Source organism: Arachis ipaensis, chromosome B2, assembly GCF_059453495.1.
Source record: "Arachis ipaensis isolate K30076 ecotype BB chromosome B2, ASM5945349v1, whole genome shotgun sequence".
NCBI lineage: Eukaryota > Viridiplantae > Streptophyta > Magnoliopsida > Fabales > Fabaceae > Arachis > Arachis ipaensis.
Window position 1 is genome coordinate 13,625,912 of NC_142437.1, and position 15,518 is coordinate 13,641,429.

General features: G+C 29.5%; 2 protein-coding genes across 2 annotated transcripts; one reads left to right on the forward strand and one right to left on the reverse strand.

Moving 5' to 3' along the window:
- The first annotated feature begins 1,615 nt into the window (after positions 1-1,615).
- Positions 1,616-8,429, forward strand: LOC107624920 (VAN3-binding protein-like). Its single transcript, XM_016327405.3, has 7 exons — positions 1,616-1,852; positions 2,467-2,631; positions 6,112-6,583; positions 7,130-7,363; positions 7,686-7,735; positions 7,842-7,899; positions 8,032-8,429. Exons 1-7 carry the CDS (start codon positions 1,616-1,618, stop codon positions 8,244-8,246), a joined length of 1,431 nt encoding a protein of 476 aa, XP_016182891.1. The 3' UTR covers positions 8,247-8,429.
- A 4,077-nt stretch (positions 8,430-12,506) lies between these two features.
- Positions 12,507-14,060, reverse strand: LOC107626837 (inorganic phosphate transporter 1-4-like). Its single transcript, XM_016329731.3, has one exon. The coding sequence runs from the start codon at positions 14,058-14,060 to the stop codon at positions 12,507-12,509; it is 1,554 nt and encodes a 517-aa protein (XP_016185217.1).
- Between the last annotated feature and the right edge of the window lie 1,458 nt (positions 14,061-15,518).

Sequence of the window (15,518 nt, forward strand, 5' to 3'; positions counted from 1 at the left end):
GGTAGAAAGTATGCCCAAGACTCTGCAGTTTCTCCCTCCACAAGTGCAAATGCAATAGGCAAGATGTTCGAGTTTCTGTCTTGAGCAATAGCTAACAACAATGCCTCCATACTTGCCATACAAGTGCGTACCATCGATGCGGACTAGTGGTTTAAAGTGTTGAAAGGCCTCAATACAGGGAGAAAATGTCTAGAAGAGACGATGAAAGTAGACAGTCGATTCATCAACCTGATCACCCACTCTAACCGGAGAGGTCTTCAGAAGAGCTATCGTACCCTCCATGGTGGATGTCACCCCAAGGATCCAACGGGGCAACTCGCTATAAGACTCTTCCCAGTCCCCGTAGATTTGTGCTACTGCCTTCTGCTTCGCCATCCAAACCTTCCTATAACTAGGCATGAAACCATAGGTGACCTCAATTGCTTCCTGCAACACCTTAATCGTAACCGACGCATCCGCCCTGACCAACGAAAAAATTCTCGCACAAATGACATGATAATCAAGCTATTTGTGGTCGCTAGATATGGATGTGGCCAAACACGTGTGCGTTTCGTTGTACCTCCTAACTTCCCAAGTGCTCTTCCGTTGCCGCAGTGCGATACGAATCATCCACGTGCACCCTTTTCCAAACTCCTTACATTTTCCTTGGTATTTGAGATGGTCCGACTTCATCACCCTGTACTCAACTCCACGTCAGATACTGTAATCCTTCACACTTAGCACGGCTTCCTCCTTACTCTGGAAAGATTGGCCAATCTGAAATTCCATTAGAGCGGTTGCATCGTGCAGACCCTGACCCGCATAGGTTGCCCCGACCTCCTATTGTTCGCCTATGGCTTCCAAGTTCAACGCTGACAAGTGTGGAGGATATTGTTGTGTGCCGGAACCCGATGCTCCTTGGGAATCTTATAGAACAATTTTTTAACCCACTTTGTCCCACACACACCCAACGCCGGATAAAAAGACTAAGTGGTTCCTTGTCCGTAAATTTAACACTGTGTCTTTTTCTTTTTTGAATTTTCGCAGAGCAAAGCACCAGAGCCAGAAAACTCTCCTCACACTCTTCTCCGCTACTACCACTAGAAAATGTGTAATTGGGTAAATTCTTTTTTCACAGAGACTCGAACCCACAATTTTTTAGATGAGTATGGAGAGATTATGTCATTTGAGTTATAGCTCATTGGCTAGTAATTGAATATCTTGATCGGAGTTAATAGTTAAATTAAATGTAACCACCATAATTTAAAAAATTTGACTGAATAAATTCATTCAACCAAATGAATAGAAAATCGATCATTTGATCGGTCAAGTTAAAAAAATATTAATTATAAAAAAAATTATCGAATTAGTTAAGTCGGTTTTATCTTTTATTAAAAAATTATATTTATTTATATAAAATATATTATTTTAATAAATATTTACATCAAAATTAAATTTTTAAATAATTGAACCTCTAAATTTTTTGGTTTAATAACATATTAATAACTATGCTCTTAATCCCTCAAAAAAAAAAAAAAATCCCACCATATATATATAGATGTATGTAAACAACACATCCCATAAGAAGTGAGTTAGATTTGAAAAGGCCAAAAAAGTGTGATACTACTATCCTTCCATGGAATCCAATTCAAGAATAATGAAAAATAATGAGTTGCATGGAAATGGCAGTAGTTCTTCCATGCCTGAGAGTCCTCTTCTTCCTCCTCCTCCTCCTCCTCAAGAACATGATGCTTCATCATCAACCATGTCTCCAGAGAATAATAATAATAATAATAATGAGTTCTCTTTTTCTTACTCTGCCACTTCACAACAGCTTCTCCTTGACTGCATTTTCTCACAGTCCACTAGACAGGTTCTTTTCTTTTTTTTCATTAACTTTAATTTCTTCCCTATTAGAATATTCTCTGAAAAAAAAAATCATGAAATTTATATGTAACATACTAACATTCACATCGTAGGGGGTTATTTACTTTTTATGTTCTTTAAGATTGTTTTAGGATTCTGTTTTTCACAAAGATATCTAGAGACAGAATCAGATATGAATATCTTCTGTTGCTAACTTAGGAAGTATATATATATATATATATATATATATATATATATATATATATATATATATATATATATATATATATATATATATAAAAACTATTTAAGGGATACAAAAAATTTGTATTTCTATCTTTACAGCTACTAAATTTATATCATAAATTATATTTAGGTAAAACTCAGGATGAAGTTAATAGTGTTGATAGTTGATAGTTGATAATCATAGTACTTTAGCCAAATTTATCTAATTATCTAATATTCTCAATTATCAACTTTAGATAAAGACAACTACATTTAACATGAGATTTTTCTCTAGAAAGAAAAAAATAGCTGCATTAACTTTGATATGCATATTAGCTACTCCTTTTTCAGTTATTTTATGTTTCAAGTTCATATATATTTGAATGTATCTAACAGGAATTAGTGTCACCACCATTAACATCAGGAAGAGTCTCACTTGATCATGAAGCAGTGAATAATAATAATAATAATAACAATAATGGTGGTGGCTCCCAAACAGGAACAGATGATAGTCCACCAATTTCTCCTTCTCAGGATGAGTATGATGATGATCTTCTTAAGGTACTCTCTTTCTCTCTCTCTCTCTCTCTCTAGTGCATGGTGGGGCCCATGATGAGGAACAAGCAGGTTGGTTAGGCACTGATGAGGTGAAAGTGAAAGTGAAAGTGACTATATTTTTGCAGTGAAAAGTGGTTTTCTTTCACAGCTGCAATAGTGTTCTATCAATCTATGTTCCAATTAACTTTGTCAAAATACGTTGGATTTCTTCTATATCAATCTACCAAATTAACATGCTAGTGTATCATGTATTAGAGTAATTTATTCAAGGAAAAGTATAAATAACAAACAATATTTTTTAACAATGTGTGAATAATGTGAATTAATAGGATTAAAAAAATAAATTTAATTAATTACATTAAATTAAGGTGTAGTGTATTTTTATTTGATTGATGGTTGTTCATATTATTTGTTTACTTAGCACTCCCTTTTATTTAATGCCATGGATTTGAATTATAAAAAGGTAACATCTATCATAATTTGAATTTATACTCTCAGATTATCTTAATTAGAATATGATACACTGATTCCAAGTTTCATTAATATGAATAATCATAACGTTAAAGTCTAATTTTAATTTTATTTTGAGTCCTGTAAATAATATAAAAATATTTGTGAGATTATATATCATAAATAATAATTTATAATTAAAAATAAAATTTATTATTTTAATATTTAGTTTTAATCAGTTAAAATTTTATATTATTTTTAATTATTTGATCAACATAATTATGCGAATGATAAAATTTTATTGACTTTTTATCAATGTGATATTGTATCTCTAAAGTGATGTTAGTTTTATTTTATCAATTAATTTTAATATAAATTTTAATTTTAAATCAATTTACTTCTTGAAAATATCAAAATAATACTATACTCTAAAAATATTATATTAGAGATGCTCTTATTATTATTATTATTATTATTATTATTATTATTATTATTATTATTATATAACAAGAGTCTTCATAGATTTATAGTATGTAATATAAATAAATTAGAGGCTTTATTTGCTCTTGGATGAAGCATAACACAGTAAACATTATGGGTTAAGAGGGTAACAAGTTAGAGAAGTATTACAAAGAAAAATGCATAAAAATATATAAAAAGTTTTACAAATTAAATATTATTTTTATGCATTTTTCTTTGTAAGTTATTCGAAGAAAGAGAAATGATATCTATATTATTCTTTGTGCATACTTCTTTTTATATATTTTTTTCATGGTATAAAAGATAAACTCTTATTTTCTTTCACTTTTTTTTATTAATTATTTTTAATTTAAAAAATAAAAAATATACACAAAAATAATATAACGTAAAAAGAATAATAAAAATATAAAAAATATATATACAAGAAAAAAACTTGAAAGACCCAAATGATTCACCATTCTAAGTGCTACACATACACATACTTCATTAATTGTATATCTGGATAAAGTGACATATCAAACATTCAAAACATAATTATTTACAAGGGTTTGTGATAACAAGGTTCGTTAAGGTTACTTTTATTAACACAATTTAATTAAAATTTAATTTTTTTTAGTAAATTAATAACATATATATTAAAAACTTAAATGTTTTAATTTTATATTAACATTGGTCACAATCAATAAATTAATGAGAAATTATAAAATCAGGTCAAATGTCATATTTTAATCTAAAAAATACAATAAATATATGAATTTGTTTAGATGTATAAATTTTATTTATGTTTAATTTTTTTGTTAATTTTATAGTTTTACTAAATTTGTAATTAGATTTTTATATTTTTTTTTCTTTTTAGTTGGATCTCTATACATACTATTTTTTTTTATATAATTAGGTCTTTATTAGTATAAAAAATATTAGAGTTAATAGAATATTTTTTTACAAATTGAAAGTATCCATATTTAAGAGCTTAATTAGTTTGTTAACTATTTTTTTTTTGAAAGAATATTCTATTAATTTTAATATTTTTTATACAGAAAAAAACCAATTATAAAATTAAAAATAATGTAAAAATTTAATTAAAAAATTTATAAAAATCTTTATAAATTAATAAATCTGTAAAAACTAATAAAATAATTAAATTTTTTATTTATTAATGAATATGAAACTTCAAAACTTACATTAACTTCCAATTAGCCTAGTCCTATTGAAATAGGGCAATGATACACATTGGTTTTCTAAGTCAGCATGCTTTCATAACAGGACAAAGAGATTGAATGTCTAATGTACCTTAGTTTCCACATTCTCCTTTTGACATTTCTTTCTTTGTAAGGCATTAAAAGTCAAATTTGGCCTTTCACTAGAAAGAACAGAGCTAAGAAACAATGAAATTATGAAATTATGAGACATTGAAACTAATAAAAATTTAACACCGACATAGAAACAATGAAGAAAAGACATTGCTACTGACTTATTTGTCACAACCATCAATTCTGTTGTCAGTATTTTTATTTTCAAACTTATAAATGTTTAGAAAAGGATATGTTTGGTTTCATTGGGATATCGTGATTTTATCACACAAGAGGGTAAATTATTTTAACTCAAACATGATTTTACCAGAATATGTTAAGTTATGTGATAAACCAAACTATGGTTTAAGCTATGACTCAAGTTTAAAATCTACCAAGTTTAACTCAATGCAAAATGCACTAAGATAACCAAGAATCTCAGCTAATTCAGTGATGTGTATTCAATAGAAATAGTGAACAGTGAACAATGAAGCACACCAACAATTTAGACTTTCAAAAATATTATATTCACAATTTTTTTTTTCAGATTTCAGATTTCAGATAATCAATGTAATAATAATTTAATCTTTAAAAAGTTAATATTTCAATATTTTTAGTACTAAAAATATTTGAAAAATAACTAATAGAAGTAGAATTTATTATTGAAATACTGTTTCAGAGAATAGAATTGAGATTGGAAGACTGAGATTTAGTATTGTATTTAATGATTAGAGACTAAAATTAAAATTTTAATTTTAGAACACAAAATTTCAGTCTTTTCATTATCTCCAGAAAATGAGGACACATGTAACTAAAATTTTTGAAAATAGAAACTGAAATTTTAATAATATTTCTTTTAAAAAATATCTCTATTTAATTTTTTAAATTTTAAATTTATTTCTCAATTTTTATATTTATTTTAAACTAATATAATTTTAAGACATAATTCAGTTCAGTATATTTTACACTAAATATAATCTTAAAATTAAACTTCAATTTTCTAATATCCATCTCTCATCTCAATCTCCCTTTTAAATGCAGCATTAGAAATTTATTTATCAATATTTTAATCTTTTTAGAATAAGTAGTTTAGTCTATTAAATGTAAGAAGTTATACTAACATTAAATTATGTCAGTGCATGAACATTTTCCAAACTATATGTTAACACAAAAACAAGCACACAATCAATGCAATAATAATGATGAATAATCCAAAGACCAATGACGCTAACAAGCTTCCATCTATTTATTTATATCATTGCAGTTCTTTAGAGCCAACAATTCAATTCACCCTCTATTCAATGGTGGAAGAGCCATCATGAATTCTTCTTCTACCTGCATTAATGGCAATACAACTCCACCATGCTCATCATCATCATCATCAGGGCCTAAAACAGTTGGAAAATGGTTAAAGGAAAGAAGAGAGAAAAAGAAAGAAGAAAACAGAACACACAATGCTCAACTCCATGCATCCATATCTGTTGCTGCGGTAGCAGCCGCAGTTGCAGCTGTTACGGCCGCGACTGCGACCTTGTCCGCGAGCAACAGGGAGGATGAGAAGATGGGAAAGATAGACATGGCTGTGGCCTCAGCAGCAACATTGGTTGCTGCTCAGTGTGTTGAGGCTGCAGAATCAATGGGGGCTGAAAGGGAACATCTTGCTTCAGTGATTGGTTCTGCTGTTAATGTCAAATCTGATGATGATATCAATACTCTTACAGCTGCTGCTGCCACAGGTTGAATTCTAGAAACTTCTTTTCTATTATTTTTTACTATTTTCACTTTTTTTCTTTATAAAATACTAAAAATGAATTTTATTATTTTTCTTTATAAAATTTAAAAATAGATAAAACATTGAAAAGTTTAAACAAGTAACCAAACGTGTCCGTTAAGAGTCACCAAAAAAAAAAAAAACGTGTCCGTTAAGTCATGTTTGCTTAGTTTTGATTTCAGAAGAAAAAATTATGCTTACATACAATTGTTTTGATATAAAGTTAATAACTAAAAATCATTAGATAATAATTTATTCAAAAACGTTAAATTATTTAATAATTCTCCACTATCAATTTTGTATAAAAACAACAATATGTAAACCTCCACTAAAAAATAAAAAAAAAATTTTAAAACGTAAAATGAGTTACAATATATAATTCATATAAATGAATACTCCAATGAAAATTCTATTCATGTATTTTTGTCCTCCAAAATAAACAAAGATTGTGACACACTTTGTCTCCTTGTATTGGAAATGTGGAAATATTAATGGCCATATTGATATGCAGCTCTAAGAGGCGCAGCAACCTTGAAAGCAAGAGCATTGAAGGAGGTTTGGAATATCACCTCAGTGGCACCATTAGAGAGAGGCTTTGGGATTGGAATTTGTGGTGGTAAAGCAAGTTATAGTACTTCAAGCACAAGTGATAGTGGTGAGTTCATTAATGGAGAAAATTTTCTTGGTGTTTGCACCTTAGAGCTCCTTGCTAAGGGCACTGAATTGCTCAAACGAACTCGAAAAGGTACCAACGAACTATCACCAATCTAAGCCTTAATCGCGAGCTTTTATTTTAGAAAAAAAAAAAAGAAAAAAGAGTTTAAAGTGTAAAATGTACTAAAAATTTATGCTTTAAACCTTTCGTTTTCTTTTCTTCTAAAATAAAAATTTTAAAACTTGGTTTCCAAGTTTTGATTTCGGAGGGAAGAAAATGTTTAAAAATGTAGATTAGACTAATATTTAAACTTCAAATCCTTCGTTTTCTTCCGAAAATCAAAACTCGTAAACACAACCCTAAGGATTAATTAAGCACTAGCTCTTGAGTATGTTTTTTTTTTTTTTTGTAGGTGATCTTCACTGGAAAATAGTTTCTGTTTACATGCATAGAACAGGCCAGGTAACTTATTAAACCTTTTTCTTTTAAATAAATCAAAGAAAATGGGGTTGGATATCTACATGTTCTTTTCAGTTTTAATTCATCACTTTGCTTGTAACCATTTTAGGTTATGTTGAAGATGAAGAGCAAACATGTTGCTGGAACCATTACCAAGAAGAAAAAGCGTAAGCAAAATTTATTTGCATTATAGAGACTTTTAGTACGAATTTAAACTACAGAGACCTAACTAAAAATTTAATAATGTAACTAGAGTAAGTAAATAAACCTAATATATTTTTTCCTCTTAAAATTTGTAGATGTTGTGTTGGATGTGTGCACAAATTTAGCAGCATGGCCAGGGAGACATCTATTTGATGATGAAGAGAAAAGAAAGTACTTTGGATTGAAGACAGAATCAAGAGGGATTGTGGAGTTTGAATGCAGAAACCAAAGAGAATATGATATGTGGACTCAAGGTGTTTCTAGACTTCTATCCATTGTTGCAGAGAGACAAAACAAAAATGGGATTTGATTTGATTTGTTTTCATCATCTATCTAAGATATTCTATAGCTACCTCTAATTCAAGCTATGTGTATTTAACTTGAATATCTAGGGAATCAAATCTTTGACCCTTTTAGCTTAACTCTTGTTTTGTTATGGTAACTACTAGCTTAAGTTTTCTAGTTCTAAGCACAACACTAGTGAGTAGTGACCTTGTATTGGTGAATTGGAGAATATTCAATCCTTTGCAAATTTAACTGGAGACTTGAAGCATGGCACCAATTCATACAAGTTAAGTTAACTAACATGATTTCTTTCCTTCTAAGAAATCAATAGATTCAATATAGCTTGTGCTCCTCTGTGCCTCTAATGTCTCTGCTGTTATGAAGAATAGATTAGAACAGTAGTAAGTTGGTAAATGCTTTCATTCATAAAGGAAGAAAAAGAGGAAGGAGAAGAATAAGAAAAAGAAGAATAGATAATGTTGTCTTCATAAGGAGTTATTAGTCTCAATTGAACATTTTGACGAGGGAATTAGAGGAGTGCTAGGGTAGCATTTTTGTTAAATTCTGGGCAGCACGTAATCATCAAAAGGAAATTGAATAATTCTACACCATTAGATGCAATCTCACACCATTAAAAACATCATTGATGGCTAATTGATAGCTAAAAACCACAAAATCTGCTGGCCCCCTAGACTATAGGTAGACAATGAAAAAACTAGACAATGTGAACAATGGATATACCGGATGTTCATTTCACTAGGTGTGCAGATAGTTATTTTAATATTAAGATTTAGGTAGGTAATGTAGATGTGTAGTGTGTTTTTATTTTATTGGTGGTTGTTCGTGTTGTTCAAAAAAATCATTGCTTACCTAGCATAATCCTTTGTGTAAATTCAATAGTTGAGTGACACGTGAGTATCTAATAGTAAATCTAATAGATTTAAATAGGGCTTAACATGGTTTGGTTAATCAAAAAATTAAATCTGTTTTCTGGTTAATAAAAAATTTAATTTTAGTTAATAGTGAATCTAATACTAAATTTAACTAGGGCTGAACATAATTTGGTTAATCCAAAAATTAAATCTGTTTTTTAGTTAATCAAAAATTTAATTTTAGTTAATCAACCAAATTGGTTATATATAATAAAATTAGTTATTAATTGGTTATAAAATTTAAAAGTTAGTTTTAATCAGTTATAAAAATAAAAACCAATTTTAAAAAATAACTGGTTTTGAATAGAAAAATTGGTTTTTAAAAAATAAAATCGGTTTTTGGACTAAAAACTCGATTTTAAAAAAAAAAAACATTTTTTTAAATTAAATTTTTAATCTAAAAATTAAAATTAAAATTTTTTAAAATTTTATTTTGATTTTGGTTAATCGGTTAAAAATTGATTTTTTTAATTTAATTTTGGTTAATTAATTTTAAAAAATATAGATATAATTTTTAAAATTATTTTGTTAAATTAATTAATTAAAATGTAATTATAATTTTTTAACCGATTAATTATATTTTGATTTTTTTAATATACATCTCTAAATTTAACAAAAAGATCTAATTATCTAACAAAAATAATGATTAAAGATCAAATTGTTATTTTTTAATCATAAAAAATTGGATTGTTTTTTCGTAAAATAAACCGGAATTGGGATTGAGTTTAACTCTTTTTTTTTTTTTCTTTTGACGAAACAGACTCACAACAAAGGTCTAACATAAGGCCAGGTCTCTAAAATAAGTCATGCCAGGCTAAAAAGTAGAGCCTCTAACAATAATGGGACAAAAGTTAGGCCAATCAAAATTTTTTTCTTATAAAAAATAAAAAAGGCATAGTCTAGCCTGGCCTTTTAAATTGTGTTAGCCTAATAATAACATAGGGGTTGATCAGTTGAATGAATGATACCTAAATCTCTTTACCCTTATAGTCATATACATAACTATAGTTAGGGCTCTCTTTGAACTTAGTTTTTTATTTTTTATTTTATTAATATGTATAAAATTTAGAATGGTTGAATTTTATACTTATTTAAAAAAATTTTATTTTTCTACAGGTAGAGTCGGATAGGGTAGGATAGAGTTTAGAATTTTAGGGTGCGAGTAGAGTTAGGATTGAAAAATTTTTAACTTACTAGTAGGGTAAGGTAAAGTTTTAAGAAAATTTTTAACCCACAGATAGAGTTAAGGTAGAGTTTAAACCCTATCCTACCTTACCCGTTGCCAGCTCAAGAGATTTTAAGATTATATATTTTTAAATTTTGACAACCTTTAATTTTTTTATGAATGACACTTATTTGTTAGATGTATTTTTTCGTATTAATCTTATTAAATATGAGAACTACTTTATCATATATTTTGTGGGTCTATGTTGTTGTAATTTTTTTAACAGAAGAAAAATCTCTAAATAAAATATTTAAAAAATAAAACTAATATAATTTATCATTCAATTTTCAAAAAATGCTAAAAAATACCTTAAATTTAATGTGGTAAAATAATTTTTAATGTATTCAAAATATGAATTAATTAGACAAAATCATGCCTTTTATAAATAAATTATAAAATATTAGGTAAATAGATTATTTTTATAATTAAGTTGAACCAATTTTTTTTTCTTCTTATGCCTCTTTTTCTTTTTTTTTAACTAAAATTTCAATCCCTTAATTTGACTAAACTAACTTAGATGAACTTAATTATTCAAATAATTTGATCATATAACATCACCATTTATGAAATACAAAAACAAGGATATATATATATATATATATATATATATATATATATATTAAATTTTTATTTTATTTTTATTTAATAATAATTATATATATCATAAAAAAGTAATTTATTTTTTATTTTAAAAAGAGTTGAATAGTATATATATAGTTTTTCTACTCTCTTTTTTAAATCTATAATAATTAATAATTAAAACTAGAGTCCCACTAAGGAGTTAATGTGGTATTTATATAATGTGTACAATAGGCTGTTTATTTAGTCCAATATGAGTTAAAAATGAAAATTATTCACGCAATAATAAATTTAAAAACTCTTATTCAATTATTTCACATCAAATTTCAAATTTCAAATTCTCCAATTTTAAATTTCAAATTTTTAAAAAATTCAGTTAGTTATTTCAAAAAAATAGCCATTTGAAATTCTTCAATACTCTCTTCTTTTTTAACCGGCGGCCGCCCAACCTTCATCAATAATCATCCCATTTCACCATCGCTACTTGGCTTGCCACACGCCACTCACTCTTAATAAAAATAACCATCTACTTACGGATAAAAATAATAATCCGCATACCTAATAAATTGAACATCTAACATATTTTAATTATATATAATTAAACTCAATCCAATTAAAATAATTATCTACATAAAAATAAAATAACCATCCGCATACCTACTAAAATGACCATCCTAAATTGACCATTAAAATAGAAGAAGATGATGAATAAACAGAAGAAACTACTATTGTAGTGAAACATAATTTTAAATGACTAGTCATGACAAAAGTGGCACTGAAGTATACGGCTCAAATCATGAAAGAAGCTAATCATGTTTAGATCCAAAGAAGAAAAAGAGCATGGTGGTATCATCGGTGAGAAAGAGTTTAAAGGAATGGGTGAAAGCGAAGCCAGTTCAGAAAAGAGACACGGAAACAGCGGCAGCAACGTTCGTCGGAGGGCGAGGCGCATCGGGTTGACCGGCGGAGATGAAAACGGTGTCGGTGGGGAGGATGCAGTGGCCTTAGTATGGCCGACAAGAAATGGCCGACAAGAAATTCAGTGATGCGATGTGAGAATCGGAAAAGATGACGGTGAGTTTTAGACGTGTATTGAAAGTTATGGTAAGATTAAAAATAACTTAATATAGTGTGAATGGATCTAAATATTAATTTTAATTTTTAAATTTAAAATTAAATAATTAATTAATGATGTAACTTTTAATTTTAATTTTATCTTTTTTTTAATTCATCGTGCACATTGTACACAATCAAAGAAAAAATCTAGGGGCAGCAACTTTTATATTTTATGGTCAGCACTTAACCATTAAAAGAAAAATGAGTGATCTCCTATTATTAAATATAATCTCACACTATTAAAAACACTATTAATAACCAATTGATAATTACAAAACACAAAAGTTACTGTCACTATCACTTTTCTCAATATTGGTTCCAATACTTTCTCTTAAAACTAAAACTCCATGATGTACTATACCACCGTCTTAAAATGACATAGTAAAAGCTAATGAACCATGAATGTACAAGATTGATAATTATTAATTAAAGCTTAAACAACATTATTATTATTATCCACAGCTTGTTGGTCCTGAAGCTCACCAGACATTTCTTCAAGTGATTTTCCTTTGGATTCAGGAACCAAGAATGTGAAGAAGAAGCCACAGACGTTAACGACAGCCATGATGATAAGGGTGTTCCTGATGCCAATTCCGTTCTCAGCGTAAACAAATCCAAAAGCACCAACCATAGCTCCAGCTTTGCCTGCAGCAGCTGAGATGCCATGACATGTTGATCGGAGCCTAGCAGGGAAGATCTCGGCAGGGACCACAAAACTGGTGGCATTGGGTCCAAAGTTGGCGAAGAAGAACGTCAATGAATACATGACAACAAAGCCAATCTGGTTTCCCTCCAAAGTCCAATGATGATAAGGTATTGCCAATGCAAACATGAAAACTGTCATGAAGAAGAACCCCATCAACTGAATGGAAAACCTCCCCACCCTATCAATGAGTGCCACCGTGAACCAGTAACCGGGAACAGTGCTGCACAGTGCAATCAAAGTCTGTGCTCTCGCAATCTTGTAAACCTCTTCAATTGCGTTCATTGTCTTCGCGGCTGGGATCCAACCGATGGCACTGAAGATATCTTTCTGGAACAGATTCTGGCTGTAGTAAGCAATATCCAAAAGGAACCAAGTTGTGGCGGTTCCAACAAGGTGAAGCCCATGCCGCTTAACAAACTCTCTCGAGAACAATCCAAAATCGTTGCCTCCTCCTGTTTCTTGCTGCTCAATCTTCTCTTCCTCTGCTTCAATCACAACCTCAAGAACCTTGGACATGTCCGAAGCTGCTTGCTTTGCGTTCTTCGCCACCAAGGCCGTGTACCTTGCTGTCTCCGGCATCTTCATCCTCCAATAGTACGTCGCAAGAGCGGGAAGCGCGCCAAACATCAAGATTATCCTCCAAACGTAATCGGCTTCTGGCACGGTGGACCCCACGTGGTCGAACTGAAACGCCGGAGCAGGGTGCAGTCCCTTGAAAATGGACGAAACTATGATCGCAACCATGCCACCTGCAAGGATTCCAAATCCCTGCATGGCAAAGACCGCCGCGATGAATGCTCCACGTGTCTTCTTGTTGGCATACTCAGACATAATGGTTGCGGAGAGAGGATAGTCGCCGCCGATCCCAAACCCAAGCCAGAACCTAAAGAAGCAAAGAGTGACCATAACAGATTTAGGCTCTTTTCCAAAGGAGAGTCCGGAGGCAAGGGAACAAATAACCATGAGCATCAGTGTCATTCCGTAGACACGCTTCCTTCCCATCTTGTCGCCCAGCCAACCGAAGAATAGTTGGCCGACGAGGGTGCCGCAGAATGCAACGCCATTGATGGCAGAGGAGACGTTGGACGGAAGAGAACCGGGGTTGTCAGAACCATCGTAGTAGTACAAGCGGCCAAGGAGCTTGGTGACCAGGGAGATGCAGAAGAGGTCATAGGCATCGGTAAAGAAACCCATCCCAGCAATCACAATGGCCGTGAAGTGGTACCATTGTGTCTTTGCAGCATCCAGTGCATTCAGCACCTGCAATTGTTCCTTCGCCATCTTCTGATCAGTAAGGAGTGAATGAGAGGAAACAAAAACAAGTGATGAAGAAAGATCATATATAGTGGTCAGTGGTGTGTGTTTTCTTATTTTATTTTTATTTATTATCTTATCTTTTTATTTAGAATAATTTTTATTATCTTTATCTTTCTTTAAAGATAGTTATACTTATCTTTTTTTTTTAAAAAAAGAATCATTTAAAAATTTTAATTATTTTATTTTATTTTAAAATTTAAAAATAATTTAATAATTAATATAAATAGATAGTACAACAATAATAATTTTTTATTTTTTATTCTTTTATAATTTTATTAATATATACAAAAAATATGCACAAAATATTTTATCAATGGAATACTTGTACAATGTATATAATGGAGGTTTATGGAGTATTAGAGATATGCATCAGCTGAAGCTTTTGGGATGAGTGGTATCATGATGTGCTATTAGAGCGCGGATGGTTATTCTAGATAGTATGGGAGATGTTCATTTTGTAACTCAATAACCCATCGTACACATTGTACAAATAATTCATTGTCTCCCTAACCAGAACAAAGGATCATATATAACAGAATTTTGAGACTTAAAAAAAATACTACAAAAACATTAAAAATTAAAGTTTTGGATTTTCGATAAAAAGTTTTCTAGTAGATCTTGAAAGGGAAGAGATTTAACTTAACCGATATTTCTATTCATTAAAATTTGTTGTAATAAAATATAATGCCCCTTTTGGCTGTTTAGATCAACATATAGAATGAAAACTGTTCTTTTATTAACAAAACGAATAAAGTATTAAAATTGACCAAACTAGAGAAGAATTAAAACTAACTCGTAATTAAAAACAAATTTGTAATATTTTTTGTATTTAATCTGTAATTTGTAAATACGATTTAATTTGTAAGATAATCGAATTTGATCCACATTCTAATCAAATTGGATCACAAATATCACATCTATATCCGTACCAAATAATAAATAAATAAATAATATATATGTTGTTAATAATTATAATTTATATATATTGTATTATTTTATTTTTATTATTTAAAAAGTTAGTTTAATAATATTTTAGGAATAAACATGTTTAAAAGAGTGAAAAAAAAGATTTATTAGAGTGAAAAAGGAGTTCTATTGACTTTTTTTATAGAAATAAATTTTTTTATTATTTTATATTTTGTGGTTATATCCGATATCTGAATATAAAAAAATATAGATATTGAATTTGGTCCGATCTCATAAATTTAGTGAGAATTATTTTAGTCATATCCAATTCATAAGTTACCTCTCTAAGATTAAGAATGAGATATGATTTGAGTTCTAGTGATTAGGTTAGGTTAGAGGAGTAATTTAGGAAATTTTTTATAGTTTGGATAATTTTATTTTTATCAAGTCAAGGATTGATTGGTCACCGATCGGAGCTCCAATTAAAGGTTTTGTGACATTTATTGAAGCGGATTA